This window comes from Taurulus bubalis, assembly GCF_910589615.1.
Source record: "Taurulus bubalis genome assembly, chromosome: 3".
NCBI classification, from domain to species: Eukaryota; Metazoa; Chordata; class Actinopteri; order Perciformes; family Cottidae; genus Taurulus; species Taurulus bubalis.
Genome location: NC_136591.1, coordinates 35,440,258 through 35,467,872, shown reverse-complemented (window position 1 = coordinate 35,467,872; position 27,615 = coordinate 35,440,258). Strand labels below are relative to the sequence as shown.

At 41.4% G+C, this 27,615-nt stretch overlaps 1 protein-coding gene across 1 annotated transcript; it reads right to left on the bottom strand.

The window, feature by feature from the left end:
- Positions 1 to 987: 987 nt before the first annotated feature.
- On the bottom strand, positions 988 to 20,656 carry vax2 (ventral anterior homeobox 2; the record flags this gene model as incomplete). Its single annotated transcript, XM_079214661.1, has 3 exons — positions 988 to 1,476; positions 15,953 to 16,140; positions 20,425 to 20,656. The coding sequence occupies 3 exons, from the start codon at positions 20,654 to 20,656 to the stop codon at positions 988 to 990; spliced, it is 909 nt and encodes a 302-aa protein (XP_079070787.1).
- Between the last annotated feature and the right edge of the window lie 6,959 nt (positions 20,657 to 27,615).

Here is a 27,615-nt window from a genome sequence, read left to right as displayed (position 1 = left end):
ACAAGTTTGGTTCTGTAAATTAAAAAAAAAATTAAAATTTCCAAAAACTTGGCCAGATGTTTCAAAACTCTTCCTTTGAGTCGTATTTAACGAGAGTGTCTCTTAAGACATTTCAGTGAGTCAAAGATTGAAAAGTTAATCTGGGTTCAGCGCCCTACGTTTGGTGTGGCCCCTCCAAGTGTGGCCCCTCCAAAGCTTCATCCATAAATGCTTTGGCAGAGTCCAACCAGCTCATGTTCTTTTATATTAAAACTATCAGATCTAGATATGTGATTTTTGCACAATTTGTCCAGATTCTTCTACCACAGGTTATTTCATACACAAACACAACTAAATAAAGAATTTACAAAAACTACTGCTGGACACCAAACAGACTGATATTAAATGCTACGATTCTTTCTTCTTTTTTTTCAGTGTTTCCTCCATATTGTGATAGCACATGAACTAAAATCAAACATGGCCATTTGTACTGAAATGTGTACAAACTGCTGTCTACCGCTCTTCTCATTCAGACTCTGATTCAATCTGCACTATCTAAGTCAAGTATTTTTTTTTTTTCCTGAACAGTAAATGAAGGCCTGTATAGAGAGAAAACCACACACACACACACACACACACGCACACACACACACTGGACAAAAAGTGAAGAGTCACTTGAAACCACTGCGAAGAGAGTGGTGATAAAAACGTCTGTCTGGTTTCACGCAAAAAAAAACATACACAGCATTTTTTTGCAAAAAAAATCACACGTCTTTTGTCTTTTTTTTTATGTGGGAGAGTCTCTTTTTCACTATTTTGTGTTTCCAACAGTTCTGTGGCATAAAAGGATTTCCACAAGGAACCCGGTCTTTTTCTTTTTTTCACTTTTCTCATGATCCAGGTCCCCTCCCGACTGCTCAAATGTCAAACAGGCATCGGAGGAGAAACGCCCCTCCATCAACAGACGCGTCCAAGTCCCCCTGGCGTCCTAAAAGAGGGCCGCGCTACTTAAGAAACCGTCTTCTTCCCTCCCAAATCGGACTCCTTCCTGTCCAGCCGCATGTACGGCTCAAACGCTGAAGAGCCGCAGCCGTAAGTGGACGTCAGTTCGTGATGAGCGCCCCCCAGCAGCGGCATGGAGAAGCAGAGGGAGTGATGCGGCGGGATGCCCAGCCGCGGTGAGGGCGGGGTGCCGCCCAGCGAGGGCAGCGACAGCCCGAAGGTGCCCCCTGGTACGGAGTTGGGAGGGGTGCAGCTGCTCATCCCCGGAGAGGTGGAGGAGCCTCCGCCCGGGCTGCTCAGCAGGGAGCCGTTGGGATGCGGGGGCCCCAGGAGGGAGTTGGGCGGGATGGGGCCCGAAAGGAGGCGGCCCTGCTCCAGGAGGCGCAGGATGTTGCAGGTGGCCAGCGACTCGTTGGAGGAGGAGGAGCGTTTGTCCGAATCCTTGGTGGTGTCTTTCTTCTGCTTGGTCCGGCGGTTTTGGAACCAAACCTTGACCTGAAACAACCAAGAGGAGAGATTCACTTTAGCACTTTTGTCCCAAACAAACACCTAGAAATGAAACATTATATTATAACACGTGCAGATCACAGATGTTTCACCATCTCGTCCTCACATTATCCCCTTTACGTGCCCAAAAGTTGATCGTTCACACGTGTAGCTGACTTCTTTGTGACCTCTGCTTGATGCATATCTTTGCTGCAACGAGCTCCGAGAGCTCACGGCGAGAGCACGCAACACCTCCGCAGTCGAGCAGTCGTACACGCATACACCCGGGCAGAGCAAGCAGAGATGCAGAAATCCCCTGGCACCGGCCATCGGATCAACTCTGTTGTTTTTCTCTGCACATTTGATCATGGTTGGTCCCATGCACTTTACCTCTCCTCACACTTCAAGGCCCTAACAGGCTAGAACGGGGATCTGGCCATAAGGGGACGGGCACTGATATCAAAGCTATACAGCAGTATAGTGTGCGTGCAAAAGCCTAAATACAGCCTTGGAACATTGTTTTTGCTCGTGAGGAAAGGTGAAAAGGTAAAATAAAATGTCACAATCCGCAACATCGCCTTCTCTCACGGCAGTTCCACCACACGAGCCGTCACGCCACCCGCCAGCAGATTGAGGGGAAAAAAGCTCCGTGAACTCTGCCTGTCCTTGTTCGGCTTGTTTAATTGATGGAGCGCAGCGTAGCTTTAATGTATAGCGTGTGGAAAAGTCGTGGGCCTTGGTGGGATGCTGATTGGAGGGCACGCCGGGGTCACGGCAGATCGCTGCACGGAGAGCCAGCACCTCCGAGAGGAATCGCACATGAAAAATGTATACCATCCTGACCGAGTTTCACTGCAGGCTCGCTACAGTGTCCTCACTGCGCGGCCTGCAGGGTGGCGGGCCGTGCTTTAGTATTTTCATCTACTTGTCATATCCAAATGAAATATTCGTCTTCTAAAAAACGTGACATAAGTACACATTAAATCACTCAAAAAATGAGATCAGAAAGAGAAAACTTGCAAAAAGATGCAACCGATCTTTCATATCGTCTGACCATTTCTTTCTAGCTTATTCAGCTTTATAAGGGAATGTATGATAAGTAGGTCAGTGTAATTTTTACTGAGTTAAATATTTACTTATTCACAACAGTGATCAACATCAATAATGTCATAAAATAGTGAAACGATGCTCATCCTGGTTTCCTGAAGCTCGAGGTAATGTCTCCAAATGTCTTCATTTGTTCAACAACTGTCCAGAAGTCAAACATCCTCAGTTTATTATTAAATAAAAACAGAGAAAAACTGTAAATTGTCCCTTTGAGTAGCGAGAATCAGTGATTTTGGGGGCATTTTTCATATCATAAATTATATTAGTATTAAGTTTATCTTTCGAGCTTCTGATTGGTTCTGAAGACTCAGACGTTTCGTCATTGTCGTGTCGATTAAAGTGTTAAAACCAGAGTAATGACATCATTATTAAACTGTGTAATCTGTCAATGAAGACAACAAATAGATTGACGTCATAAAAATATGTTTATCTCTCCTCTAATTTCCACTCGTCCTCACTTGAGCACAACATAAGTTTACCAGCACAAGTGTGAAAGTTATTTACACACACTATAAATAACTGTCCATCAGTTATTTACAGTGTGCCATCAGCCATTTTTCGGAGAAATCCAGTAATCTAATCCCTGATAAGCGGGGGATCGGAAGCTCACAATTTAAGAAACTCCTGCAGCAGCAGAAATTAGTAAGCCTGAAGGATAGTTAAAAGTTTTATAATCACGTATCATCATTAGTCAACACACACACACACACAGTTAGCTGTGTGTGGAAAACAACCGTTTTTGTGCGATATGGGAATATTTTAAAGGTCTCGGTTTCACAAACAAATCATCTTTAAACACACTTTGAATTAGTTCTCATAGTTTCACTGCAGCCGGCTCTCAAATGAGGGTTATAGTTTGACATCTAGGGAAAGATAAATCATTTGTATTCCACTACTTTTCTTGTCTCTTGTCATAGTTGTTCGGTAAACATAGATGGTGCTGTAAGGTTTGTCCTATGTGAACACAAAGTGCTCAAATTTCAATTGAATTTCTTTTCAATTTAATTCAAATTTAGACTAAAATATCTGCTGTCTAAATTGCTCTAATGGTATCCGGTCCTGACAACATGCCTCGACACAACAAGCCAGTCACAGCTAGAGGTCTGCCAACGCTGTAATATCAAACTCCCACACGGCCACGGGAACTTAAAAGGCAGTTTTATGTTTTATAGTTACATTTCTTGAAGCATCAAGGTAATTACTATTAAAACTAATTGGCAGTGTGGTTGATGTGGTTAGTGTTGAGCAACTAAAACACTTGGTTATAGCAAAGGGCCCTGAGGTGAGATAAAAAAGAAAAAAGGAAAAAGACAAACATTTATTACAGATCTATTTTCAATCAATCTTAGTGACTTTTATTCACATGAAAAAAAAATATTGTTGTACTTTTTTGTATATTTTATTGCTGTCTATTATTTTATTTTATTTCAGAAATGCACTTTGGGCTGCATGATTGCATGAAAGGTGCAACATAAATACAGTCGAGCTGACTCTGTGGTACCGAATGAGAACTACTTCCTGCGTCGCCACCGGACCTCTGCGACTCTTCTTCTCTCTCCTAATCTGTAGCGCGTCACCACGGCACCTTCGTGCAGTTGGCACGAGTTCATCTCCTAAAAACACCGGACGTACGAAGAGCCTAATTGGGTGGCATAAGTTATAAGCCAAACATCATCAGGCCGGTGATAACTAGTATCACTGCACTCCAAAGGCTCAAGTGAGATCATAGTTTTGACTACAGACCACGACACAAATAATGGGATCGGAGAGGATCCGGCAGCTCAGAGAGGAATAATGACGCAAGTCTTACTGTAAAAACCCAAAAGAGGCACAGAGGGAGGGCTGGTGGAGATGGAGACCAGAGGGGGAGGGGATAAGCAGCAGAAATGATCTCTGTGTAGCTGCTTCTGTATTTCTTCCTCGTTAGCTCACAAACTGCCTCCATGAAATCTCTCTCTGCGTTTTACTCATGCGCCGCCGCCTGCCAAACACCCACATCCCGTTAAAAGCTCTCACGACAGATGAAACCCCACCAATCCCTTTCTTTTTATCCCCGTGCTGTGGGAGTGGCTCACTATCCTGCTCACATCGCAGTCCTCCTGTCCATTGGTGAAAAAAAAATAGCTTGCGAGTGTTTTACTGGGATTTATTAGAGGTGGAAAAATGATGAGAAGAGAAGAAAGCAAAGCTGCCTTTGGTACATCTACACTATTGGATGTAAATCCTTTTTAATGGGATACAGGGTTCAGAGCTGGGGCAGAGATTACCAAGGGAGATCTGGATCTGGCGTGACCTGCATCTGCCCTCTGCCCCGCTGCACTCTGGGCCACCGGGGCGAGGCCGGGTGAGGAGCTCTGGTGAGACGGGGATGGCACAACCAAGACGGGTGGAAACATGGATCTGACGTAATCCTAATACATATTATTAACCAATGTCCAGGACCAGAACGCCTTTAATGGGGATTTTCCTCTTTTTTAACTCATTTTGTTGAGTGGCGATTGATTTGATGTAAAGAAAACCGCTGGAAGGAAAAGTCTGGTGTTATACGATCAAGCAATCCCATGAAAACAGCAGCCTGACCTCTCTGTGCCCACATCTCTTTGATTACTACTGAAGATGTAAATCTTTACAAATGCAGAAAATATATGTATGTGTTTTTTTTCTTCTTCTTTTTGGGCTCAGTAATTTCCTGAATCAGTTGGGCGCTGTAGTTTATAGTAAATATCACTCAAACAGATTGTGATTGTGAAGATTGTGCATTTGTTGGGGACTATTTTCACCTGCGGATGAATACACATTTAGAGTATTTACAGCAGCAGAACAATGCAACGGTGTGATACAGTAATGTGTTTTCATCATCGAGCTCTGTGGCACTGATAAAACACATCAGGCTTTGGCTTAGTAGTCGGATCAATTCACTGTTGGTTTTTCCACAAAGTTCTGTGTTTTGTTCTACTTCTCTTTGTTCAAGAGAAATCATGTTTTATCTCCTAAACAGTGGAACAATGTCCCGCTCACTATCATGTCAGCTGCCACATTTAAAAAAGAAGAAGAAAAGAAACGACCTGTATTGACCGGTATTTTTTTAATTTTTGTATTTCCTTTAATTCTCTGTGGCTGGCCATTCCTGAAAAGTATTTTGTTTTATTCCTTGGTGAGCATGTCGAGTGCTCTGTAACTGTGCTGCAGATGGAAATGAAGTTGACTTCATTAATGAATTGTAATCTTATCATTACAGGTTAAGTAATGGGTCTAAAGTGTTGAGAAAAACATGATAAAAACATTTTAAAAATGTCTTTTTTTCTAAACTGAAACAATTAACTTATTGTGAAATGCACATAACAATGTAACACTTCCACAACTACCATCAAATGAAACTGTCTTTGGTCTAATGCGATTGATTTAAACTGGAAATACATCAAATTAAGGAAGCAAGAAGCAGCTTTAAAGAAGAACAAAGTCAGAGAGGAGGACCGGATGAAGGACGAGACACGAGGAAGGGGATCAAAATGAGAGGGTGAGGGTAAATGTATGCAGGGCGGTATATTCAAGGTCAGGGAGAGATGATCAGGCCGGCATGAATACACAGCCCAGTCTGGCGCACAGCCAATCAGAGGCCTGCGCTGTGAATCCGGACAGCTGCAAAGAGAGTGCAGGCAAACTGGGCTAGAGGTAGAAAGGATAAGCCAGATCAAGACGACGTGTACAGATCAACTGCATCCATATGTGTCCATACAATAAATCAGATAAGTTCCGTCCCGACATGTTAAAGTTGGAATTAAGACGATATTTGTTGATGTACATGCTTCTATAATTCAGTCTCTTGTATGTGCATCACTCTGTTTTTAATCACTTTACTGCGATGCCATGAAGCTGAACTGATCTAAGAAGATGGAGAGCATTGACGAACACATCTAATGCGACATAACGCTCTACAGTCCGGCCGTACGATGCCGAGGAAGGATTGTGACGGTAAAGTCTTTAAGAAGGACCCTCGGTGGCAGTCTTTCACACTTTCTATGACCCCTCCGGCGGCGCGGTGGCCCCGCTGTGACCCCGTTCAGACCCCCTGATCCCAGGCATGTGACGAGCAGCAGCACACAATGGGACTGTACCAGGCGGACCGGCGGCCATTCAACTGTACGTAACACACCAGTGGACGCTCAACTATATGTAACGGAACGCACCGATGGAAACCAGCGGGTGGGACGCCATCGCTGAAGAAACCCAAAAAAGTGATGAGCCAATGACTTACTCAATTGTGTGTGATGGAGCAATGCATCCGTCTTTTAAAAATAACCTCAAACGGATCATATTAATGATGCTCGTACCAATTATTTACAATTAAAACGATTGCTTTTTATAAAACAGGAGACTGTTCACAGACGGTTCTACTTTTCAGGTTAGCAGATCCATTTGACAGATCGGTGGTTCAAGAAAAAGACAGAAAACTTTTGCCAGAAAAGTTCAGTTATTAATTTAATCCTCCATTTTATTTTGTAGGAGTCCATGTTCGATATGAAACATATGTGTTGCCTTGTCTAACTTTGCAGAAAACATACATTAAAAAGATGTTTTTCAACTTTTTGAGATTGTGTCCACTATTCAGAGAATTATTTAGGTTATAGTCAACGGCACACAGGGGACTTGACCCGAGTATTATGGGATTTGGAAGGAATAAACTGGTTTAAGCATTTCCACGCCCAAATGATATCTTTGGCATTGTGGAGTTGGTTTGAATTAAAGTACTTAGATCGTATTCTCAAACTATACAAACTGACCCAAATCCTTATTTGTTGCATTTGTTTGTTCCAATCCCATAAATCACGTCATGTGAGATGCAAACCGCCTGCTTCTGCTTCTCAAGTCGTTTTCCTACATCTTCTGACACCGCGACCCTCAAACCGGTGTCAGAACCACCGCCGTCACATTTGACCTTGACCCTAAATCCTCAAAGCCGCCTCCGTTGTCAAACTTTGCCCGAATAAACCCGTTCTGGTCCTCCATCACGGCAGCACATGTCCGGCCAGGTTCAGCCAGGGGTTAACCCCGTCTTATAGCATCGCTGGTAGATATGGCTGCGTAATCCTCCTTAACGCAAAAGCGCTTGGGTCCGTGATGAGGCCCACCTCTCTCCCTCCCCGTTCTCCTGCGTGCATTCAGCGGCCTCGCTCGCCCACGTCCGAGTGACCCCCGCCGGGTCCAGATAGCAGCCTTCAGCGCCTTCCTCCTCACACTGCCACGTTAGACATGCGCTGCACTCATTCACAGAAGGAATCAGCGGGGGTCTGGATATGGTCCATGGTTTTACTTGGATGTCACCCCGCAGTCACTCGAATCACATTCGGCGAGGAGAAGAAAAAACAAAGCGTCTCGCGTCGGGTTCTTGTTCTTTTTAGGAATCATATTTGATTTGGTCACAGCTGGGGCACGGAGGTCCTGAAACCGAGGACGGTTTCACAATTCAGCTGCCTCCTCTTTTATTCCTGTATTTTGTTTCTGTGCACGCAGCATCTGTTCCATGTGGGTTTTCTGACGTTCCCTATTTAAAATGTTTTGGGAGGAGTTTTTCCTCACGGAGGGTTTAATATGAAGGGTAGTAGCCATAGAGAGATTATATATACAGTATACACACACACACACACACTCTATATATACTGTATATTTTGAGACCACGATTTACTAATTTGTGTGCACAGAATATAATTTGTTACCTCAATTTAATTTGATCGTTCCCACCTTTTGATTAATTCGTGGGCACAAATTAAATTATGAAATGATTGCGTCAGTGCACAAGGTCAAGTCACATGATTACGGCCCCTGTCTGGTTGTATAGCTGTAGACTGAGACTCTTCAATTAAGCTTCACTTTATCTTGGGGATGAGTTATCAAGACCTGTCGACAACAATCGCCTTGCAAGAGATTATTGTTAGTAAAAGGACAATTAACGAGGATATTGAGAGCTTGTGGATTACACCGTCAGTAATATGCTGACTGCGAGGATGCCATGGTGGACTGCACCATGGCACTGGACTGCACTTCCTGTTTCAGGGAGACCGGCTGGTCGGTGCTGGCTCTCTTTGTACACGCCCACCTCCAGCAGACCAGTCAACCGAGACGGGGGACTCCATTCAATGGAGGCCGACAATGTGTGCGGACCAGTTGTCGCCCATTTAGTTGTTTTCTCTCCCGGGCTCCGTAGTACGAGGACAGAAGTACTTTTACTCTAGTAAAGTATTTCAATGTCTTCTTCTACTCTGCTGCACTTCAGGGGGAAATTTTGCACGTTGAATTCATCTGACGGTTATGGTTATTAGCTTCTTCTTTTTTTCAGATTAGATGAAGTAACTCACAAAGTATGATGTAAAAAAAAAAAAAACGACCACTCCAAAACCAGCAAAAGAAAAAACTATCGTTATTGAGAAAGAAATATCAAACACTCCAAACAAATAGCTCCTTCACATCCATTAGTATCTACAGTAGGTGGAGTCTATAAATCTTGGAATACAATGAACATGTGTTATGTCTAGTAACATAACTTTGTACATGCATCACGTTGAGTGTCGATGTGGGACTTTTACATATTATTATAGTTTATTTTATGATGAATAAATAGTGAAACATGTTGTACACCTAGAGCAGCTCTATAATAATATTTTGAGTGATTACATGTGCCGGTGTTATTTGAGTGTGTTACTGTGTGAAAAGAGAAAACCTCTTGTATCCGATGTGGCTGATTTTCCTGTGTTCGCCCCAGTTGAAGGATTTCATTGTCCTCCATATGTTTGGAAAATTACACCATCCTTGGCTTCGCACACTCTCACACACACTTCACTCTGCCAGAAGCTGATGAAACAAGTCAATTCAGATTGAGAGAGTGATTAAGGACAAAGGCAAATACGAGATAATTGCTAATATGTCCTGCTGATTATCTAATCAGCTGATTAGACAATCAGAGCCTCGGAGGTGACCGTCAGCGAATCGGACAAAAGTTCCCGTCCCCGAGGACGATGCCCGCCGAAGGAAAGAGGAAAGAGGTTGTTTCTTCACACAAGCAAACAGTTCAACTGGAAGCACAAAGCAGCGAGTGTCCGTCTGTCTGTGCGTCTTCCGATCTCTTTCTCTATTCGGAGTGTTTGGACAATCCCCGCACTGTGCTGCCTCCTCTCCGCTCCATCTGCAGGGCCTCTACGCTCCAGACGAGTGGCCAGACGACGGCTGTCTGGGCCGCCGACGCGCACAACGGGGACATTCACCGTACGCAGACACATGAACACACACATTTCCTACGACACGTGGTACCAAACTCAGTCTCCTGTGTCCATTCACCACTACAATGATCCCTAATTCACGCAATTGCTTCTAGATTAAACGTGAGACCAGTTGCACAAGCAGATGTAACTTCTTAACTAGGAATGTTAGACTTACAAGGTCATATAAAGATTGCATTGTTTTTAATAGAGCCTCTCTCATAACAATACCACCAACACGGTTTCTTTCTCCCTCTAACAGAAAACCACGAGGCAAAACACATCTTTTTAAAGTTTTCACAGCCGTCACTAAACTGTGCTGCGGGCTGTTTGAAATGGAGGAGGAAAGACAGCAGACGGGACATGAGAGCGAGTGTGACACTGATGTCAGACGACTTGAACACCTGTTACACAACACTAACTAAAACTGTGTTTTTGGCAGGTAGATTAGCAAAGGCCGCTGACACTTTCTGACACAATGACAACATTCATGTCATGAATGCCTTTATTATATTTTTTTTAAAAAGGTTTCTCGTGCTTCCCTGTATTCGTCCCCTGCTGGCATCCACACATCTCTTTGTGTGTGAGCCGATCAAATTAAAGCCCCGTGTCGACGTTTTAGCCAACTTTGATATATTCCTATAAAATGTCTCTATTCTAAGAGCAGGTGTATTATTTTAGTTTATGTGGATTGTCAACTTCACAACCAAACTGTGGATTGTGTTAAACTCCTCCCCTCCATCCTCCTGTAAACACACTACAATGACCTGAGGGGCGTTTTCTGGATGAAAAATAAACGATTAAAGTTTAAGAGCCCGCTCAACTCTATGTGAACTGCTCTGAGGGCGTTAACATGAAAGTCACTCATGCAAAAACAGTCCAACACACACACACACACACACACACACACACACACACACACACACACACACACACACACACACACACACACACACACACACACACACACACACACGTACTAAATCTCTAACACACCAGGGTCTGGATCATCAAGTTGTGGTTGTTTCCACACGTTGTAAATGCAGCACATTCAATTCAAAAATACATTTATATTTTTAAAAAAAAGGGGAATTTATCACTTTGATAGCTCATTTTAAATAACAAATTGTTGTTTTGTGTGCTTAGAAACCAAAAAGCCCCCCATGGTATTTATGAATTCATATTTTTATAACCAGAATCCTTTTAAATTCACAAAAAAATGTGTATATTTGTGATTTTAGCTATGATCACATGTAAAAAAGCAACAAAATCTTTTTAAATGACAAAAATGAGAGTAATTGTGGTGTTTGGGGGAATTTCGCATTAGAAAATCATGTTTCCTTCTAAAAAACTACAACAGCTGTCCTGTATTCATTTAATTATATTGTAGATTTCTAAATTGGTGGCAGCTAAAAGTGAAGTGTAAGTCATTTGTGAGACTTTAAAACACAGTCGTCCCTTCCGAGGCTGCAGACCCCGGCCACTTTAAAGCAGAAATACATTAAATCAATAACCAGACTGTGACATCAACAACAATTGGAAACATTTGCTCACATCTGTGCATTATTCCCCGAGCTTTACATTAGAGATTAACCATGATTCCATCACTGTGCTTTCTCCCATTGGCCACCGGATTAAAAACCAGTTTAACAAAGCCCGGAGACCATTAAACCCATATAGCTTCTCCATGGAAGGGCTGCGTACAACAATGGGCTGGTACAATGGCAGCAGAGACGTCAGCTGCACTCGGGGGGGACCTGGACCAGCTTAAAGTGACCACACAGCATGGCGCCCCAAAACCTCCTGAAGTCACACTGTCAGACCTGTCGGAGCAGGCCAGACACGGCCAGGAATGTGTGAAGGCTTTTGTCTTTTTTGTGCACAAAAAGAAAGAGTAAAGTTTGACATGTTTTTATAGTGGAATTCTGATAAATGTAAACGAAACAGGAGAAATAACCTCCAAAATGTTCATTTGATTACCCAGAGGTACATCTCATAAGAGCCATAAAGCACATTCACAATGAAAAGGTGAATTGGATGTTGTCCTCTTTACACAGACATACAGGGAACTATCAAAGTGAGACTCAAGTATGATTCACAGATGATATTAATGCACCTTCTCCACGTGCAGGAAACACACCTTCACAATAAGAGCATCCCTGATCATCCATATATGATCGGTGACCATCCATGAGCAAACTGATCATGAAGGCCTAACCCTTTCCTGTTTTAGTGCAGTGCGTGTGCGCGCCCCCGCGATCCCCCCTGCAGTGTTTCCCTGTATCGGGGAGCCACCTGCCGGGATGAAGGGAGCGCGCCGAGCCGGTAACGGGCCGCTCAGTAACGCGTTACCGCGGAATGGTTACTGTCAGTTGGAGGTTTCCTGTAACGACGCTGCAGCGACAAGAGACGCAGACGGGCTGCACGCACGCAGAAATCAGTGCGGTGTCAAGTCTGTTTCTTCTTCTGCAGGTGGAGTTACTTTTGAAATATTTGCGTTTAATCGAGCGATGATGCAGTTCAAACTGAAAAAGTGTGTAGGCTAATTTAAATAATAAATTAATAATATAATTAATGTGTGTTAATTCTGAAGCAAATAGACTTACACACAATACGCCTGGGTTTTTTCTGGGGGTTTTTTCTTCCGCCTGACCAGCACTGTCACGCACTTTTATTGACTCATTTTATTATATTTACTCTAATTTGACATGTGGGTCTTTGCTGGCCGAGCCTTCATCCAGAGAAACGTGTTTGGAGAAGAAATTGTGCGCAATGGTCACTGTTTGATACACGAGCATCCAAAAGTCTCCAAAATGCCATTAAAGGTACTGAAATACATTTGGAAAGTTATAATATAAAAACATAATTAGAGTGTTATGTTTAATCCAAGTTCTGTGCGTTTTGGCAGGATACTTTATAGACACAATAATTATGATTTCTAATTATAACATAATAATCTTAAATAATCTTTAAAATAATCCACTATTGTGTTAAAGTCTGGATGAGCACGTTGTGCATTTTGCGTGTGTTTCCAATGTCTGCTGCCTCGTTGTGTGATCAGTTTGAATACCTGACCAAACTAATTGGAGTTACAGCATGGGTCAATGACCAAATCCCCAAACATTGTTAAAAAAAACACTTAACGATCCAATCTCCCATATTACTGTAATTAGTATTTGTGTTTCAGTCACAGATAAAGAGGCCTGTGCCGTTCATAAAGAAATGTATGGAGACAAGATAATGCTGTAATCATGTTGTGGGTGCTAATGGTTCTGAACCCGAGCGAAAGTTGTTTTATTTTAGTTGAAAATAATGGAAAATATTTTTCAGATTTTTGGGGTTAGAATCTTCCGTGATGTGTTTTGATCGAGAGTTGTAAGAGTTTAGCGCAATGATACACAACAACATTAAACTTTTATTGTTTGCTGCTTATTTTGTGAATGGAACAGGTTTATTATTAAAACGTGAACAAAACGAAACAGCTGATTATCAAAATATTATCAGGTCAACATACAAGTTAATGTAACTTTCGATTGCAATTCCTGAATCCAATCGGAATAAAGGAGACTTAACTTCTGTGCTGGAGAAAACTTAAACCAAAAACTAAACTTTCTATCTAAACTAGCTTTTTCAAAAAGTACTTCAGGGCCTTTGTGTTGCTTTGAGGTCAACTTTCCTTTTTGCAAAGCTCAAAAAACACAACGAACTGGAGAAAAGTGAAACTTTTTTTCAACTCCAAAAAAGAAACCACTTTGCTTTAAAAACTTTGCAATCCTGCAGCGAAAGGCCTCGGAGAGACAAATAAACAGAATGTAATGTAAAAAAGATAGATAGAGAAATGAATAGATGGATAGTATAAAGAAAAAAGAGAGAAAAGGTCTAGAAGCTGTTTGCTAAAAGAGCTGCTTTATTGCTCAATAAATTGAATATGAAAATCAAATTACGGGAAGACCTTGAGTTGCGAACTAAAAAGCACCAACAAACACTGTAAGCCACCTGAAAACAACAACAACTCGCTTAAAAGGGGAATCATTTCACTTTGAGAGAGCTCAATCTTTACTTTTCCGATGCTGCTTGATTAGCCTTGAAGGTCTCATTTGGTTAAATTATGCAAACGCCACAAATAGGCAGAAGATAATCGGAAGAAAGAAGAGTAACGCCGACTAAAAGCATTTCGATCACGCGTAAAAAGCTGCTTCAATGGCACGCAGCATTAAAGGAACTCAGTGCGATGGGTTCAGTGTTTCACCCCATTATGCCGCGGACACTTTGATTATTTACATTTGCTTCTCACTTGAAGGTCAGGCAGTTTTCACTCAGCCAATCAGCTGCGTCTCCTCAGCGGCAGCAGGAAGCTGAGGCCCTCCCACTAACACCCCTAGTGTCAGCACTAATGAGGGACACAGTGGCTGCTCTGTGTTCCCAAAAACACTCACACACACACGCATGCACACGCACACGCACAACTATATGTTTGGGTTTGATATTAATGTTGGTGTACTCCATGCGTAAAGCTCCTGCAACAAGTGTTTGGAGGTGATTGAAGTCTGCAAAGCACAAAAGGCCTCCCAACCGCCTCCCGGTTCACACTGTTGACACCAGAATAAATGGGCTCGAGTTGACCTACTTTAACTTTAATTCGTGGATTTATGTTTCGAGGTTTTCGTCGCGGCTACCCCACAACTGCATTATTGTTTTATTAGAAGTGTCGTCTACACATGTTGGGTTATTTACTGGGAAGATGTTTTATTACCTCAGATTTATTTGAAGTATAAGTGCAGCGTTGTTGACAACGTGTCGCCAGGTTTGAGGCAATAAAATAAAATAAACTATAAAAGCAAAATATTACATGGATTGGAGAAAAAAAAACACAAGATAGATGTTTACGCACGAATATTTTCTCCAAATATAATCTGACATTCCCAGTGAACACGGATTTTATTAGTCTATAAATCTACAGTGTGACACATCATCATCAAATTAAGATCCCAATTGTTGAAAGCTATGCTGGTTTGAGTATAGCCTATAATAATATAATGTGTGATGTGTTGGTTAAAAAAATAAACACCTGCTGTTCACTGCAATATTGCTGAATAAATCCGTATACAATCACTGCTATAAACAAAAAGCAGTGTTCCAGAAACATGGGCTATATCTGTGAATAAGTGCAACTGATGACGTAGTAATACACACAGAGGGGTTGGGCTCGCGGCGCTGCAGGAAGGTTTGAATGAAGCGCGCGGGGTCTGGATGATAAAATGTCAGCATGCACCGGTTTGCTTTCACGTAACACAAACACCCGAAACCGCACAAGGAAACACGCCACAGTGGTTTCTGGTGCTATGATGGAAGCAAGGAGAGCTTTTATTATTTTTACCAAGAGCCCTGGAGAAACTAGTTTGCTTTTGGGAGGATTTTCTCCTAGTTTGTAGCTTTCAGCGTATATTTTGTCAAGATAGGAACGAAATTTGCCCATTACGCATGCAGTAGGCTGCCACGCAATATTTTACGCATGCAGCTATAACAAAAAAAAATGTAATTATGTAAATATCGACCATTTTTTGTTTTATTGTAGCCGTGAGGCCATAAAGACTTCAATCACACGTAAGGCCCTTGGCAAGTGCACAAATGCACTACAATGTGTTGATATTCCTTTAAGCTCCTCGTGTAAAGCAAATGATCCATCAGAGCCAAAGAGGTTTCATTCATTAAACACCTTGGGTTTGGATCGTCAACATGTTCAGCCTGGCCTCGGACCCGGATGTGACCGTTTCACAAGCTGAGCAGAGACCTGGGCGGGGCCGCTCTTCTACTAGTCAACTCTGATTGGCTGAGGAGCCAATTGAAGGCCCTCAAACACACCTGTCACCCAATCAATAATATGGGCAAATACAACTCGAAATGAGCCACAACATTGACTTTACCAATGACTAACAAATGCTAGCAACACTTTATTATTAAAACATCCCACAGCGAAAGTGTAGCAACTGGTAGCTAAGCTACTGGCTAGCTTAGCGGATGACACATTGTTTCGGGAGAGATTTCTTCTTCATTATTCGTTGAACGAGTTTTTTAAAAAAAACTGTTGTTGCTTTCATTGTTAATAAAACACATTAGCACGTTCCTACCTGTGTCTCGGAGAGATTCAGCTGCCTCGCGAGCTCGGTGCGCTCGCGGCCCACGACGTACTGGCACCGCTGGAACTCGAGCTCGAGCCGGTACAGCTGTTCGGCCGTGAAGGAAGTGCGCGTGCGCTTGGGCCGGTCCAGGTCGAGGCCCTTCGGCAGGACGATCTCCCGGATGGTGCCTTTGGCGTCTGTGCGGAATAAAAACGGAAACGAAAATGAAGTCTTAAGACAACAAACTGCAGCTACTTAGATTTTAAGTTCAACAGCAGAAAGTTCTCAACCGAGACTAATTCACTGAAGTCTGAATGTGTCACTTTTTCAATGGGTTAACAACAAAGGTACAGGCCTGCATCGTGCCAAACTGATGAAATAATAATGTGTGTGTGTGTGTGTGTGTGTGTGTGTGTGTGTGTGTGTGTGTGTGTGTGTGTGTGAGTGAGTGAGACAGAGAGAGCACTAGGAAGTGTTAATAACACACTTGTGCTCTGTGGTCAAAGACCCGTATGTTTTTATGTCGCCCATCTACACAAATGTGATGAAAATAACCCTTTTCGGTAATTGTGTAAACATGTGTGGCTCATAATAATGGCACACTTGAACAGTTTTTCCTCGTCATGGTGTAAACTCCATATTAAGGAAACGTATCAAATATTTGGGAGATGTTCATGTTTTCTCCCCATGAATCAAACCCACAAACCCGCCTGCGTAATGTCTACGTGCGTAATGTTGGTCCACGTGATTGTAGATGCAGGCTACGTCAGTTCATGCGTATTTACACAAGAAACTAATGTTTTTATTGGGCCGAACTGGAAAACTTTTACACATTAAAAAAAGCCACTGCATCTAGAGTGCCTTATTGGAAATTATAAATATTCTTAGAAATAGATGCTGATTTAAATATAGGCTATAAACGGAGAATGCTCAGTTTCGCCCCCATGTCTCTGTCGGAGAGGCGATGAGCACTGGATATCTGTCCGGGGCCAGTAAGTGTTTCCCAATGAGTGGTGTTGCACTAAAGGTTGGCATAGATGTATTTATCTGCATGACAAAGAATTTAGAGCCAATCAAAAGCCTCACTTTCAACTGTTTCCAAAGTTATAGGCCTGTGCGTCAGTATAACAACAACAACAATAATAACGACGACAACACGGTGTGTGTTGGTTTTGGGGACAAATCATTAATCAGGGTACTTTATCTCATAGGGTTGTCCGTCTTATTGGTGTAAAAATGTTTGTATTTGTATTTTATTGTATATAGGTTGTGTGTTGGCTATCTGCTATTAACCTCATATGATTTATTATGAAGTGTCTGCTTCGATTTTTATTTCCAAAGACTGTCTTTAAAATCAGAACTTATTTTAATAGAAGGGGGAAAAAATGAGGGTCCAAAAACAACCTATATCCAATAGGTTTTAGTAAATAATAATAATAGAGAGCTACCCTGGCTGATCCGGGTCATTACACTCCGCCCTGCATGCAGAAGCCCTCAGGTTATTGACTACATTGAGAAAAAAAAATATGACAATCGTTACTTTAATTTAGCTGTAAAAGAACAAATGCTGGGGTTTTAAATACGCGTTTAAGTTAAATATTTGTATTTTTTGTTTTGTAGACGGGAATATTTGTCCGTATTTATCACATTGAATGGAAGACAAGGCGTCCCTCTTTGTCCGAGGTTTTGAGGTCATAAAATATGCAATTCAATAAAATATGAAGAACTCTGAATTAAATATGAAACAAAACTGATTGAACCGAACATCCATAGTGTTTCTATAAGGCTACCGGCTAAGAGTCAAACTTAACTTTACATTTTTATTTGTGTTGCTTTAAAATAACATGTGGATTTGCTGCTCAGCTGCTTGCGTCAAATGTACTTTTAAAAGCGTCGTAATATAAAAGTTAACAAAATATGTAAAGATTCTTAATAGACCGGACCAGCTAATAGAGCAGGTGTAGAGGAATAATAAGTAATCTATTCATTCAACCTTTATTTTAACTCGGGAATACATAAAAGAAGTGAATCAGTGCGTAAAAGGAAACGGTGGCTGTTTTTGCATGGGAAGCAGCCTAAAAGAGTTCATGCAACCAGTTAGTACTGCAGGTATTTATTAAAGCATATTTCCATCACAGAGTTATGGACAGTGTTTGATTAGTCTGCAGGCCTAAGCTACATCAAGGCACATGCCCGAGAGGCCTCCATCTTTACGCATAATAACTTTGCATAATGAGGCCACAAACACTCCTAATATTCACAAATACATTTACACATTATTCTTCACTACTTTCAGAGCAAAAGCAAGAGCTCAAATGGAAACATTTACGAGCAGAGGAGGAAAGCAGCGACTGTACGTAGGCACGCTGACCTCTCGGTGACCCCGGAAAGCCGACCAGACTCGGCTTCAAAAACAAATCCTGACACTGCGGCGTTAGTGTCGTTCACTAAGAACAACAAGTTCAATATCTCATCCAAAACCGGTGCACAGGCCGGTCCTACACAGACCACGTCCTCCTCTGATGGGACACCATGAACAAGCATGAACATGAATATGAACACCTGCCTGCAGAGCTCATGTGAAATCATAAGGAATCCATGTGACCATGTGAGCTTTAATATAAAGCTCTCTCACAGGGGCCGGAAGCTCTATAAGCACTATATGCAGAATAAATAGGAATAATACACGTATAAAAAGACAATGGTGTTACTATTGCTGGAGGCACATTCTGGTATAGACCGACGCTCTGAAGAAGCCGGCAGCTTTACATAATTTTTATTAACCACTATATTCGTCTGCTTCTCATATGTCTCCATCTCTCTTTTGTTATTTTAAATCGGTGGTTCTTATGTTGCCTTTGCTGTTATTATCTAAACACGAGCTGCTTCTGATGCCACAGGAACGTTCAATACGAGATAAACTAGCAGGCTGCCACGACCATAACATCCACAGCATCCGCCTGTAACGGAGGATTGATAGCCCGACGTATTGATTATGTCCTCTGCAAACCGATACACAACGCTGCAAAAATTATAATAATCTTAGCCCAAAACTACTAGTTGCAATTTATTTATTTTTACGTTTTCTTTACTGAATTTTGAGTGGAAGGAAACCTGCTGAGCTTTTGTTCTTGGAAATCCTTACATCCCAAAACACAATCTCCTTCATGGAAAATTCTGTGTTTCAAAAATAGACTCAGATATTAATATATTTTTAATTTAGTTCTGGGTTTTTCTGTTTACGTGCTGAAATAATAATTACGAACCTCCGAAATGCAAATAACCTTAAATAACCTGCAGGCATGGGCAGATTTATACACGAGCTTCCCTGTAAGCATATAACACACATTTACTTGGCAGTTTATTTTGACATAATTTTACGTGCAGCCGGAAATCAAAAACAAATGTTTGAGGCTTGTTAGACTTATATAATAATAATTCCAAAATTACCTATATTGCTTAATACAAAATACAACAACAAAAAATAAAAAAAATAGTAACACGTTTTGTTCACTCTATTTTAAAACTGTATTCTGACTGCTGTGATTTTACTTAATTTTCTTAATTTAAAAAAAGAAACCGTCATTCACAGGTACAGGCCTCCAGCAGGAGGGCGTGGACTCATATTACATTAAATATTATTCTGATGGTCATTACCATAACGTTGGCACACAAAGGCAATCAGCGACAAGTAACCTCACACACACACGTGTGTGTGTGTGTGTGTGTGTGTGTGTGTGTGTGTGTGTGTGTGTGTGTGTGTGTGTGTGTGTGTGTGTGTTTCCCCCATCAGCTTCTTTGTTGATAAAAAAATTTAAAAAAAGCCTACAGGAGTTAATTTCTCCTGATTATCTTAAACCGTTTTTTTGTTTGTTTTCTTTTCTGCTTTCAGGTCTTATTAAATATAATGATCCACTATTGGAGAAATAATACAGACCCTTATTCATATACTAATTCATTATTGTAACTGTTAATCTAGTGAACACGTGAGTTGTCACAGCTGATACAGACTGTGCCAAACAATATTCTATATTTGTTTTATTCTAAATTAATATCTAAGGTGTGGTGTGGTTTGGCGTTACAATCATTTATGTATCACGGAAGTGAGAGTAGCCTATTGTTACCTCAGCAGGAGCTTTTTGTGTGTCCACCGCCCCAGAGGTGCTATTGTTTAACATCAGCCTAAGTGTTGGACACGTTACTGTTTAAACACTAATACCAACTTCCCTCAGTTCATGATATTTTACAGCAGCTTTTTAAACATTTTAATGGGAGAAGCAGCAAACACCTCCACGCTCAAGTTCCCCTTGTTATCCAACTTTTGAGTATCTTGTGTTATTGTATGTGTAATTACAGTATCCGGCCTGATTGTGGACAGAATAACAGTCAAGTTAAAATAGCCTCAATTTCCTGGAAACTCCCACAGATTCACAGTTGGAGAATTAGTGTTTGACTTGTTTGACTAGTTTTCCTTCACTCACCTCTCACTAGTATCCTCCGGCAGTAGTCAGGGTCCACTCCCAAAAGTTTGTCGTGTCCGTCTTCGCTGGAGGACGTCGGTGTGGACGCAGAGGTCCCCGGGGTGTCGGTGGTGCTCTGCACCGGGGACCGGCTCCCTATCTCGGCGCGGCACTTGGCCTCCATCCGGTCCGCGCACAGCGGGTTGTTGGGTCGGTGGCTCCCATCGCCCATCGCGGTGGCCTGATCGAACATCTATCTTACAAAAGTAGGCGAAGTTGCACGCGCTCAGATGATGTCTCGCTGCTCGCTCACCCTCACTCACCCTCTCCTTTCTACTTTCTTCCCCTCTTTGCAAGTGTTCTCCAGAGACGAGGCGAGCATGCCCCTCTCTCCCTTCCAGAAAAAAAAGAAAGAAAAAAGAAAGTAGATCCAGTTACAAAGGAACCATGCGGTCCTGCAACGGAACCGAGGTGCGCGTGAGGTGTCGCGGCATGACGCACGGATCCAAACAGAGTCAGCTGGGTTGGTGGTGGTGGGGAGGGCAGAGGAAGCCTCGGGATCCTGATCGGACTAGAGTCGCCAAGAGGCACAGGAGAAATGCATGGTGCGGCTTTGTAAGGTGCAAGGGGTGCAGCCAAGATCTATGGAGGAGCGGGGAGGTGCCACGGAAAACACGCGCACACTGCGCACCCACACAGGAATAAAGTGAGAGGCGGCGCACGAGAAGAGAGGAGGAAAAAAAAAAACAGTCACAGTTCAGCGGGCACAAGCACAGGGAAGAAAGTTTCTCCTGGTCTGTCCGGCCGGAGCAGCAGCCTGTTACTTCTCCCCCCACGGGCTCACCGACTGCCTCTGCGGGTCCGCGCGTGCATGTTGTCGGTGCTGAGGTGGCCACGCACAGGGGTCGGTGGTCTTCTGAGCCCACAAGACAAGATGTCTGTGAATGAAAACCCCTGCAGGAGGGCGACTGTCGGGGGTGGGGGGAAATGGGAAGTGGTCACATTTGCTCACAAATAAAAGTCTGGAGCGTCTGGTGTCAGCTTTTTGTTGTTATAATTTGCTTTGCGGCTGAAACATCACGTCTGCGCGAGGCGGCTGAGACACCCAGCCCGCACGAACACAGCGGAGACGACGGTGTGAGGAGAATATCGGTGTTGACACGGTGCACTTTACAGAGGCAAGAACACCACTGACGTCATTTCCTGCTCACGCAGAAGGTCGTCGCTGATTGGTCCGCTGCGCAGGGCACGTTTTGACAAGCGGGAGGGGAGGGGGGGGGGGATTGGATCGGGCGCGCGGACATGAGACGATGGTTGTGCGCGCTCTCCGTTTTGGAAACCCGCAAACGCAGCGCGGCCCCGGGCTTCCCCGCGGACTCTGACTAACTCTGACTTTGTTTTTGTTTTTACTTTCCGAACTCTGAGCTCCGAAATAAAACAGTGTGAGAGCGAGGAGAAGCAGCAGCACGACAACAGGTCGAATCCCTTCTGACCCACGAGGCGCACTTTTAATTGCACCTCAGTTTATTCCCTTTAGATTGCTCTCATTCGTGGGCCTCACATTCACAATATGAGAATAAATATGATTTAAAAAATATAATTTCATTAAGATATAATAAATAAATACAGTCTGTTGGCCCTTGCACATGTCAATTATATGGGCCAATATTGTTTTTAATAAATACTGGATGTCATGTCTGATAAGATTTAGGTTTCTAGAAACAGAAAGTCTGCAGTAACATTTAAATATCGTCATAGTTCATTTTATAGTCACATTTCCTAAATGCATGCACCACAGAGTTAGTGGACTTATTATTTAAAAAAAGTGAAATGCAACCTAAATGTCTAGGTTTGAATGTTTATAATTGTTTACTATGCCCCTAAATATAGTGTTTCAACAGATGAGACCACAATTTTGGAGAAACTGTTCAAATTCAAGATATCAGCACAAAATATCACATAATCTATATAACAAGACATATATGGCCCTCATCCACTCAAATGGTCACTTCCTGTTTTATATTTCGAGGATGGACGCAACAGCACACGTGCACGTTATTATCTCGTGTGAATAGCATCACAGTCCGAACAAAAGTGAAACATTCAACAGGTGTCTTTGTTATTTTGTCCACCCCTCCTCTCACACAACTGCCTCAAGTCTTGTTTCTATGAAATGTAGACGCACCCTGCACTCCTTTAAGATATAAGCACCAAATGATGAAGAAAGAAGAGCAGAAATTGAGGTTTCTGTTTGCTTTCCATTGCAGATAAAAACATCTCATTCACAGTAATATACTGCCATTTACTGTATATATATATATATATATATATATATATATATATATATATATATATATATATATATATATATATATATATATATATAGAATATATAGAGCCATCTTCCTCAAACACCAGCCCATTTCCTGGTGTTGATGGTGCAACCTGGAGCCTGGAGTTTGTTGTGATTGGGAGATGATAAAAAAAAAAAATAATAAAGATTAAAACAACTAAAACGGGGTGGAATTTCCTCTTTACATGTGAAGCATCTCTGAAAACCCTGTGGAGAAGACGAAAAAAAAGAGGTTTTTTGAGCGGGATTATATAATTATAGTTTTGCCATGTGTGTTTTTCCCTTATTTTTCTTATCCGAGGCCGTAATTACTGCACACAGCCATGGGTCGTTACTCCTTTCAGCTGGCCTAATCTCACAGAGGATGAATAGAAACTGTCAATCAGACGCTGCACTCAGCAGCGAGACAAGAGGGGACTGATTGCTGCTGCTGTGCTGCGACACACACACACACACACACACACACACACACACACACACACACACACACACACACGCACACACACACACACACACACACACACACACACACACACACACACACACACACACACACACACACACGCGCACACACTTTTTTCTTCCTTCTTCTGTCCAGTGTCTTCACCGCTCTGCCTTCACTGATGCACAACTAAAACCCTCCAAAAAGCAGCTTTTTTTTAATCCTGTTTAACTTTTCTGAAGACTATACTCATATTTGGATTTCAGTCTTTATGTGTATTAGGACACACTTTTAGTGTCATTCTGTCATTACCATATTTTAGGAATAACACGTGCTTTTGCTGCAAAATATGCCAGAATGGATGTATGATGCATAGAGTTTAAAAAAAGGAAGTTATATGTTTGAACATATGTTTGTTAACCAATATTCTGTATATTTCACATCATCAAAAATGATGCATCGATTACCCACAGTAGTTCAAATGAGCTTCATCTCGACCAGCTGCAACATTCAAATTATGTTTACATATGAATCCATCAATAATCCTGCATAAGAGTACTTTGTACTTTATAGACATCTTAATATAATTGTGTTAGTTTTACATCATCAAAGGAACTGACTTCTTATTCTAACAGCCAGTGTCCTCTTTGATGCACTTATTTATCTCTTTTAATTCATTTCCCATGTCATGATTTGGGATTACTTCATCAGTAATTGATTAATAATACACTTCCGACATGTTATGGCCGATATATGTCTGCCTCGAGGAGATGTTTGGGCCTCACATAACTTCATTATTGTGTAGTTTTATACCCCGTGATGATCTGAACGCACTTCCAGCTTGAAACCGCTGTAATCAAGGGAATAAACTCGGCCCTTCATATGTTTTTCTCCTGATCAAATCAAAACTCATTCCTTTAAACGTCAACCCCATTCTAATTCTAATAATATTTCCGTTCCACTCAAAATCCCAATTACACTGTATGCCTTTATGCTGCAGATAATAGGCAGAGTAATAAAAACACAGATCAACTCTCTGCCTGTTTCTGCCCGCAGGCCAAAAGGGAAACAAATGTTTATTTGCACCACCGACAGCCTCGTGACCTCTTCCCCGTGTGCGGCTGGATTGCGGCCTTGTGGAGATGAATCTGATCAATCAGATCAATCAACAGAGATTACTGTAATCCCGGAGGTCAGAGGGAGGGCACCGGGCCACTCAGAGTTCACACATCCCACACAGGCTCCACGCACAGCTGTGCCGGAATGGCAACCATAGGAGTTCGTGGAAGTGGGAATTTTATGGGAATATTAATTTCAGATGATTTATATATATGCAACCTGGTGCAGCGTGCAACGTCATGAGAAAAACAAGCAAATGCTGCTGCAGCCTCTGTGTCTATATTTAATAGCGGAGCACTTTATGGCACATCCATGTGTGGTTGAAATACTTTGGTGTTAGATTTGGTATAACATATATAAATGCTGCTTAAAGTGGAGGCAGACACGCGTCGGGGTTTTTGTTGGTGGCGGTGGACCTGCAGAGAAAAATAAATCAGGATCCAGGTGCGTTTATGGAGCTTTGTTGAAATAAAACCTTGGAAAGAGGAGGGAATGTAAAATACGCACGAGCATGATGGACAAGCTTTACGCACCTTATTGGAGTGTATTCTAATGACACACACACACACACACACACACACACACACACACACACACACACACACACACATGGCCTCGGCTTCATGAGGAAATATCAGAGACAAGTTAGAATTCGGCCTCTTTTAGATTCATACATTACAAATATATAAATATATATATATATATATATATATATATAAATATATATTTAAATATCGTGTTGTTTGTTCCTTCAGAAGGTCACGCTTTGTGCGCATGTTCTTTACATGCTGTAACCAGATGCATCCCACCGTGTAGTCAATAGCACTGACAAAATGGTTCACACAACAGGTGCAATCTGCTTTATAAAGTAAATTACGCGATGCAAATAATACAAATAATACAAATAAGGAAGCATTTAGGAAAACTGCTTCTGCAGAATATGTAATTCCGTTTCACCGAATGGCTAAAAAAACACATTTTAACGAAATGTAGGCCGTTTTATAAACATATTAACTGTTTTAAGTAGTACATGCATTTATGCTAATAAAAACGGTGACTTGTTTTTAAAGTTTACAAACATGTGAGTATAATAAAAAGCCTCTTAAGTCTATTAGTTTCATTTATATTTAAAAAATCCCGTCTCGCTGCACGATGCCAATCAAATTACTTTATTTCACACTTTTAAAAATGTTTTAAAGCAGGGACTCATACAAATAAAAACAAATAAAATGGAGTTATATCAATATGTGCAATTAGGGCTAACACGTTCTGATAAGGTTATGCAACGCAACCTATTGCATTAAAGGGACACACTGTATATTATTTAAAATTAAGATTTAGGATGAATAATTGTAAAAACATAGCTTAAAAATAATGTGTATCTCCTTTAGCTGCAGACCTCAGTTTACCAAATATGTATCACCACCAGCTGTGAGTTATTGAGAACGAGCTCATAGTTAATGCATGTTGACGATGCACATGCCTCCTATAATACCATAATAATAACTAAACAGGTGTTTGCAGCCAAATTAATAAACTGCAAAAAATGTTGCATCTTCCACATCACAAGCATTTATGAGAACTAAACACGCAAACGTGTGTTGTTTGAATAAAGCCTCACACACTAAGAGGAAGCTATAGCACGTGCACGGAGAAATGAAAAAGTGTTTTCCTTACTAAACGGATCCCCCCGCAGCTCTGCTTCGCTACAGTCTGTCCCCGTTTCTGCTGATGTCTGTGGAGATATTTAGTTTAGTTAGTTAGTGTCGAGCAGCAGCGGAGCTGCTTTGTCCGACTTTACCTCAGGACTCAAATGTCCCACAGAGCATCGCTCTGCTCAGTCTGCAGAGTTTCTTCAAACTTTTGTTTATCAAGTTTATGAACACAAACACGTGCAGAACGTAAACATCATGGCATCAGTTTATGTCCTCCCTAAATATAATTCAAGCAACCAATAATGGATTGTTTAAATTCAAATGGATATTTAACGTTTTAAAATGTAATAAGTTTATGATTCGTGTTACTGAAGCATTCAGTGTTGTTTAATTTGTATGTTCAATAGTAATGGTTATTTAAGATTGTTAAGGCATGAGCCAGAGAGTATAATCAAAAAAGTTCTAATGTTATTTTTATAATAATACTGAAAGGAAATAACGTTTTAATTTTAAGCTTTGAAGTAGTTTTTCAGCACAAACTCACCTGTGCACTTTTGCCCCTAAATATTCATAACAATCTTGATAATGTGAACTAAAAGGGCCGCACACTAAACGTAACTTCTTCTTTCTGATCTACTTCTGCACACAGACTGGTGAGCGCGTCCCGTGGTCACGTCATATTCAACTGGTATGTTGTTTTATTATTCTGGTGTTAGGTGTTATTTACTGAATTGGTTATGAAGCTGTTGTAAGATCAAGGTGCTGCCAGTTTAAACTAAAATCTCACAGATTTTACTGATTCAAAAATTCGTTTTTGTAACTTCAATTTCCTATTGTTATATATTTAGAATGCAATTATTGCAACACACTACTTTCAATTTCAATCAACCCTTGTTATAGGTAAAACATTAATTAAAAAAAAAGCAATACATCCATGTTTAAAGGAAATGTTTTGGGACTTACGTAAGTCACAAGTTTTAAAAATAATAATAAAAATGTTTTCTATGCAAATCAGTCTCTAAAAGTATAAAGAAACAAATTGTACACTGTAGTGAGATCACTGGAACATAAGAGAAGAAAACATTTACATAGATAGCTTATCCATAAGAGACTAAAATTTAACAAAATAATCTTAATTGGTGTGATTTAAAATAATATTTTTTAAATACAATTTCTAACTTCTAAATATGAAAAAAGAAACACTAGTATAAAAAGTGACACATGTTGTACCTCAGTCCAGTGACTGCAGCAGTAAAAGGGCAACACGTGTTTTGTAGAGTCTTAAAACTACATGTTGGAATAAAAACAGGAATATTCTAACAGCTTTGGGGCGGATTTCTGTCTCTTTTAAAGTTTACAGTGAAGATGCAACACAAAGTGTTTCCAAAAAGTTAAAAGCATCAGTTAGTTTCTGCTCTTAAGCAGAACAGACGTCATGCTGTGTGGTGGAAACCAGGTTATCTTGAAATAAACCCAAAGTCCAAGGAGACTTCCACATCAATCTGACATGTTGATATTTTATTATCATTTTAATCTCCACTGGAGTTACATGAAAATACATCTTGTGCCATCCGTGTGTCGGCGTAGACTGCCACCCAGTGTTCCTGCTGTGAACTGACAGAAGACACAAGAAGTAACACAAC